This window comes from Xenopus laevis, chromosome 6S, assembly GCF_017654675.1.
Source record: "Xenopus laevis strain J_2021 chromosome 6S, Xenopus_laevis_v10.1, whole genome shotgun sequence".
Taxonomy (NCBI): domain Eukaryota; kingdom Metazoa; phylum Chordata; class Amphibia; order Anura; family Pipidae; genus Xenopus; species Xenopus laevis.
In genome coordinates this window covers 79,486,140-79,493,979 of record NC_054382.1, presented here as the reverse complement: position 1 = coordinate 79,493,979, position 7,840 = coordinate 79,486,140, and the positions used below count along the sequence as shown (strand labels likewise).

At 37.7% G+C, this 7,840-nt stretch overlaps 1 protein-coding gene across 1 annotated transcript in view; it reads right to left on the bottom strand.

The window, feature by feature from the left end:
* Window positions 1–6,224: 6,224 nt before the first annotated feature.
* The window catches only part of nup153.S (nucleoporin 153kDa S homeolog), a 51,091-nt gene continuing 49,475 nt past the window's right edge, over window positions 6,225–7,840 (bottom strand). Inside the window, exon 23 of the mRNA XM_018269499.2 lies at window positions 6,225–7,296. Coding sequence (XP_018124988.1) covers window positions 7,224–7,296 — 73 coding nt within the window. The 3' untranslated portion in view covers window positions 6,225–7,223. The remainder of the gene's footprint in view (window positions 7,297–7,840) is intronic.

Sequence of the window (7,840 nt, the reverse complement as noted above, 5' to 3'; positions counted from 1 at the left end):
CCTGACTGTATCAGCAGTGACGGTGTTAAACCCGAGGACATGCTTGCTATGTAAGAAAATATAAAAATGAACTTTTTAACAAGTCCCTGCTATTTTGGCAGTAGCGAAAGATATTCTCAAAAGCTGAACATCCCTTTTATTCCTTTTGATTGCTTGATCTCTGTCATATATATCATCAATCATTAACTGGGTATCAGTATAAACTTGCACTGAAATAACTCCAATATCTGTAGCATAATTATTACGTGAAGAAGTATATGATTTGTATTGCTTTTAAATGACATGGAGAACTTTGTATTTCAATTCAGTATTCTTTCATTCCTGGGCATGTCAATTTCACACCATTCTGGACCTTTTGATAGTAGGCAACAATTGAAAAGTAGAGGCTAAAATATTCTAGATTCAGTGTTACTGCAGCATATTTTGTATCATTTGTCTCAAGTTTAAGGCAAATATAATGATTTACTGAAACAAAATAGTCAAATTAGTGACTCACATTTAAAGCATTCTTCAACTATTTGGGTCTTCAAAAAGAAAACAATACAGATGCTGTTACTGTGCACTTTGGTCTAATCATTCATAGTTATCTGCATTCCCCTGAATATTAAATATAGCATATATACTTTATTTGCAGCTGTGAGGTAAATTATTAGACTTGCTCCAAAAAATTGCTTTCATTAATAAGATGCAGCTTGAGTCATTCTGCATGAGCAACCCAGTCAGTGTACTCCTCTCTCATGTCTCATTCTTTAAAGGAAAACTATACCCCCAGAATGAACACTTAAGCAACATAGTTCATATCATATTAAGTGACATATTAAAGAATCTTACCAAACTGGAATATATATTTAAGTAAATCTTGCCCTTTTACATCTCTTGCCTTGAGCCACCATTTTGTGATGGTCTCTGTGCTGTCTCAGAGATCACCTGACCAGAAATACTTAAACTCTAACTGTAACAGGAAGAAGTGTTGAAGCAAAAGACACAACTCTGTCTGTTAATTGGCTCATGTGACCTAACATGTATGGTTTGTTGGTATGTTTGTGAATCCTACGATCCCAGGGGGCAGCCCTTATTTTTTAAAATGGCAATTTTCTATTTATGATTACCCAATGGCACATACTACTAGAAAGTATATTATTATGAAAATGGTTCATTTACATGAAGCAGGATTTTACATATGAGCTGTTTTATGCAATATCTTTTTATAGAGACCTACATTGTTTGGGGGGTATAGTTTTCCTTTAATGATTGAATGGCTCCCTTGTGCCCACTACCCAACCACATCACTGCCGCTGAATAAAACTCCACTGGCCCCTTGTATGTGGTCTAGAAAGCTGCCCAGCAAAGTTGGTGGCTGCCAAATTGGGCCTGATTAGGCTTCTTGGCTATCCCAAGAAAACTGGTCCTGGCTTCATTTAGGCACACTGCTGATTGTGTGTAATGTGATGTGGGCACTTAGTAGGAATGACAGACAGCTGAAGATTTAGGGCAAAACTCTAGTTGGACTGTATCCAAAACAAAATATGCTGTGGTGTGTCCAATTTAGGTAAGAAAAGTTATACAGAGTGGTCACATCCCAGAAAACCCCCAGTCCAAAGGGTTATTTACCGTTTGATAGAGTAAATCAACAGCAAAAGATGGGAAGAGATCTGCTGTTAGTGAAAAAGTAGCCCAAATAATGTTAAAAATTTAAAAAATTTTATTAGGACATGCATTAGCCTAACGGGTTTCGTGTCAAAATGGGCCCCTACTCATAGGCTTACTCACAGCCTATAACATTATTTGGGCTACTTTTTCACTAACAGTGGATCTCTTCCCATCTTTTGCTGTTGATTTACTGGGCAGATTTGGCTCCGGTCAAGGCCATGTACCCACAACATATTTTGGTCTATACCAGTTTATTAAACACTCTTTCTGACCCAAAAATAGAAACATGAATAATCAAATGACCTTTCCTGACAATTTCCTGAAACTACTTTCTAAACGTTAGCAGTGCATCAATAGGAACGACACATGTATGTACAGGAAAAAAAAAAGGTATGTGTTTTGTATTTTCACAACTGAATTGTATTTTCTTCAGGTATAATAATAAACTAATTTATTTTAAGATAATTAAGATATGACTTTTTTTTTGTGCAAAGTTGGCTTTACGTTGGCAGCTTTATTTGGTTGGAACTTATGAGATCTGTTAAGGAACCATGGGCCTGCAAGTCTGACAGACACACCCCATTAGCAAACAGTGTCTCCAGAATTAAAACTTGGTTCTAATTAGTGGATGTTAAACGCAACGAGTTTCAGGACCACTTATTATTCTGAGCCAATATGCAGCCACTCGCTCTGTTACGTTAAATCCATTGTTTCATCGAAGTCACGAAGTTTCCGAAAAAAGAGAACTTCGTGACTTTCGGGCGCATGCGCAGTAGATCCTTACGGTTAAATACCTCCTACTGCACATGAACCACCGAACACCGCTGAATACAGGAAAAGTGCTCGGGAGAAGATGGCTGCCGTGAACTCCATTTGTACACAAAAAGAAAAAAGATTGCCAGTGCTAGGACTCAATTAGTGGCCTTGATGTGGCAAGTGAGCTTACATGTTTTGGCCAGTGTAGTACTAACACTTAATTTATTATAATATTTAGTTTTAAAGGAAAACCTTGCACTGGCAATCTCTTCTTTTTGTGTACAAATATTGGCTTATTTATAGCAGCTGGTTAACTCTAGATTATGGGTTCGACCGAGCGATGGCACTATTGTGCTTCTAGAATCTGGTCAATGGCACAGTGGCAATTTCTTTGTGTTTCATGTACAAATTGTAGCCAAATATTGCCTATAGCTGCCATTCAGCCTTTAAAACAGAATTATTCACAGGTGTATGATAATTGGCTGCAGCCCAAACACTTCCTGCTTTCTCACTAGAGCTCCTGAGTTAAGGGTAAATGCACTATGCTTACTCACATTTTTGATTTTAAACGCAATACAAATTTAGAATTCCAATAGTATAGGCAGTGAAGGGACTTGACGTGACACATGAGCTTCCATATTTTGGCCAAAGTGTAATACAAACGTTAGAGTTCAGGGCTGCCACACTAGCATTACAACATATAGTATAAAGACTCTCCCAGGAAAATGGAACAGTAGTTCTGTAGTCCTATAAAAAAAAAAAAAAAAAAGGCAGAAGGGCTATCCTCTAACAGGAGTTGATTCTTCCTGTATTGGTGCCTTCAGCACTACATCCTTTCTGAAGTGGACTATATTGAAGCTCAGAATAAGATAACGAGCAACATCTTGGTTCCAGACCAACAAGATTGACGTTATGGAGTGGGCAGCCCAATCCCTGAACTTTAATCAAATAGAAAACTTGTGGGGTGACATCAAAAATACTGTTTCTGAGGTAAAACCAAGAAATGCAGAAGAATTGTAGAATGTAACAGGTGCCAGAAGTTGGTCGACTCGGTGCAACACTTCTCAGAAACACTGATTATACAACTTAATATTAGTTCAGTGATTCAAAGGAAAGCAAAATCTTGAAACATTTTTCAGTTTATACAGTGAATGTTTGTAAAGAAAAATTCAGACACCAATTTTTGGAACAGCCTAATATTCCCTTTTTTCATTTTCTGTAAGAGAATAAAATAAATTTGATAGTGTTCTTGTTTTAATTTGGAATAGAATGTGCCGTGTTTCCAATGCATTTGTGTTTATGGAAATAAAAGCCATTACAAATATGAGATCAGTTACCTGGAAACCCATTATCCAGAGAGCTCCGAATTACTGAAAGGCCGTCTCCCATAGACTATTATAATCAAATAATCCAAATGTTTATACATTTCCTTTTTCTCTGTAATAATAAAACAGTACGTTGTACTTGATTCAAACTAAGATATAATTAATCCTTATTGGAAGCAGAACCAGACTTTTGGGTTTATTTAATGTTTAAATGATACTGTCAGAATTAAAGTAAAAAAATTAGAATAAATTATGAAAAGATCCATCCAGAGAAAACCCCAGGATATGAGTGTTTACATATTCCAGTACTTACATGGTTAGTGTGGATTGGGTCAGCCCTTATGTGTGATTCCCCCCACATCACTGATCCACAGTAGCAGAGAAACACTTGATGACTTTGCATCTCTTTGTAAATACATATCAAATTGTACACATGCAAAAAAAAATAAAAAAATATTTCACTTAAAAAAAATCTGTAGCCCTGATGATTCTGCCACTTCAAGCTATCTTAAAGCCTACATTTTCCTACCACGTATATAATTCGGGCACATCTTCCCTGACCCAAATGGCATTTATTCTGCTTATACCCCTCCATTTGCCAGCGTCATTACATTTCCCTAAAACAAACATCAGCTTTCACCAGGGGACTATTTTCCCTCAGACACATTGTCAGTGCATTTATAGTGATGTAAAGTTCATGCAATTGAAAAATGCAGTCTAACAGGCAGACTTTACTATGATGACAAGTCCTGCTTGGATTGAGCACTGTAATGGTTACTCTAAGCTCAGGAGACGGGTTAGGGGAAAAAATAGGATCCGTTTCTATGGGAGCCAGCAATGCTATCTCTTCATTGGCTGCTAGACTGGAGGGTGTGTTTATTAATCTGAGAAGAACTGAGCATGCTCATGAGCCAACAGCCAAAGCAAATTCCAGAGGGAGGGGGCAGAGTGGGTTACAGGAGGAGAAAGAATCCTAAAGGATTAAGGGGATGCTGCAGCCTTACTGTTAATCTTTTAACAATCAGAGTGGCAGTTATATAGAGATTTCAAAGAGGCTGTTCACTGATTCAATTTTTGCGTGGGGGGTTTACAGGTCTTTTAAGGGAATCCACTATGGCAACACCCTTTACACATGTAAAGGAGCAAGCCTGGCTGACCAGTTACAAGAAGACACTGCTACACCTGGGTGTATTGGTGACTTGTTTCTTGCCCAGCAGAGTAAAGTAAAGAAGTTAAGGTCACAGCAAACTGTTGCCAAACAGTGATTGGGTAGTCACAGAGGACCACTACAGTTTTATTATTGCAGAATGAGGGTGAAATCAGCAGCTAGCTGTGCTAACAATGGCTGTCACCCAAACTGGCCAGATACCAACGTGTTAAGTTATCCAGCACTTTCAGGCTTCATTAGAAGTAATGTCAAGCAGGATGAATAAAGGAACGAGTCTCTTACTTATGAGAGAGGAAACTGAAACATCCCCTGACAATAGTTGACATTACGCAAACACAAAGCTCCAGTCACATTGCTCAGGTTATTCATGCCCAAAGGTTTCAGTTGATATACACCCCCCCCCCCAGTCACATCACACAAGACAAGTTAGAACATTTACCCGTCGCCTTGTTGGGCCACTCTGCCATGGTTTCCCCAGTTATGGACAATGGCTATAGATCAACCAATTAAAGGAACAGTAACACCAAAAAACAAGTCTTTTAAAGTAATGAAAATATAATGTACGGTCATGCTGCACTGGTACAACTGGTGTATTTGCTTCAGAAAGTAGACTATAGTTTACATAAATAAGCTGCTGTGTAGCCATGGAGGCAGACATTCAAAGCTGAAAAAGGAGAAAGGCACAGGATACACAGCAGATAACAGATAAGCTCTGTAGTCTACAATTGGATTTTTCAGAACATATCTGTATCTACTGTGTATGCTGTGCTTGAATGGCTGCCCCATGGCTACACAGCAGCTTGTTATATAAACTATAGTAGAGTTTCTGAAGCAAACACACCAGTTGTACCAGTGCAGGGCAACACTACATTATATTATCATTCCTTTTAGAAGACCTATTTTTTGGTGTTACTGTTCCATTAACTGTACAGTAATACTCCAGTGGCCTATACAACTCCTCATTCCACACAATTCATTTAATAGCCTGCAGACTAGATGGGATCACGCAATCAAGGATTAAATACATTTTGTACCTTTGATAGGAATGAAAATTTTTTTGTACATCTACTAAGTTGCTTGAATTTTTGCAGTGCAATTTATATTTGCCCATGGAATATGTGTAAAGCAGCTGCTGGATTCCCATGTACTTACAACTGGATGTTTCAGACATTTCCATCTGCTCTGCATTTTGTTTTAGGTGCAAAAAGCTTTAGATGTGGATCATGGAGCAAATGAAATTGTTGCATTGCATCCATGTGCCATTTTGATCCGACAGTTGCAAAACATGCAAGGCATGAGCACTTCATTTGTAGCGTTAAAACAAATTGTATTTTATAATTTTATTGATGGCATTTAACATGTTAATTATACTGTAATAAACATGGCTTTAATATTAAACTTATTATCCAAAGTCACCACAGTCCATTTCTGTAAATATAAAAATATATACTTAATACTTTGTACAATCCTGGTTTTTGGTCCAAACAAAAATGGATCAGAAAAGCCAATAAACACTTTAAAGAATTTCCAATTTTCTTTAAAGACTTTTTTTTTTTAATGGATTTAGGCAACTTTGAATAATGAGACTTACATAATAAAATCTGAGACACTTCTAAACAAAGGGGAGATTTGCAGTAAAACGGAAAAAAAAAAAATTAAAACTTCAAGTTCACAGATTTAGGTTATGCTGAAGGGTACACGTAGGAAACAAATGTATTTACATGAATAGAATAAAATAATGGAGGAAAGTAAAGATGACAAGAGCTGAATGAAAACGGGTGAAGGAGGAGGAGGAGAAGAAAAGGCATGTTTGAAACAGAGAACTACAGATTGAGCATGTCCCACGTAAGGACCATCCACGTATCAGTCTTCCACAACCAGAAAAGTTTTGGTGCACACTACTCTCAACTTGACACATTCACCAGCACAACTGCGGCATAGAAATAGGTCGTCAGTCTCTAACCTATACACGGCCCCTCGCTCATAATTACAATTTGAAAGCATCAATAAAATAGTGGTGCGGATGAAAGAGGTATTATACAAAAGCCATTCGCTGTGCAGGCTATAAACACTTGTATAGCCACATCATGCCAAGTCAGGTAACAAAGGAGGTGCCGGAATCAGATTTCTTGGTTAAGAAAATTCCCATCACCATGTTTTAATTACAGAGGAAAAAAAAAAAAAAAAGAGACAAAAGTTTCAGCATATTATTTATATTGTCCTTGGGCTGATCTGACTCCCACTACACACAGCTTGAGGTACACTCCAGGATTTGCACAATGTGGGACACCATTCATTTCTTGAAAGAACGATTACACATTCGATTATTTTCTTCTTCTGGCCGTCCTTATCTTCCGATTAGAAATAGAAGATGCTGGAGTTGTCCTGCCATTCGTTCTGAAGAAATAAAAGCACTAGTTATACACGGCAAAGTATTTCACATTGTATGACGCAGACAATTATTTCGGAAGATGAGAATGATTAGGAGGGATTCTTTGCTCTGCTTCAACTAAAGTTTTGTCTGCTTTTACTCAATTCTATTGACAATTCACTAACACACTGAACAGTAAGAGGCATCATGTCCACTTGATTTAGTACAGCTCCTCCTTTGTATCTTTTATGGCTTACTCCCTATTATTCATACCTCATGTTTATTTCCTATTGTTTATACCCCATGTTTACTCCCTATTATTTATACCCCATGTTTACTCCCTATTGTTCATAGTTCGTGTTTACTCCCTATTGTTCATACCTCACTGGAGTAACCATATGCAAAAGTTTTGGGTCAGGAATTTCCTTACATTAGCAACAATGAGCCATAGTAGTGCCATTTTCCCCCCTTTGCTAAATCCCAGGACAGAATTATTTCGGCACTCCATCATAAGGAATGCTGAGTGCAAGGAGCACTGGGTCGGTTATGTTGGCCATATATAGGCTACGG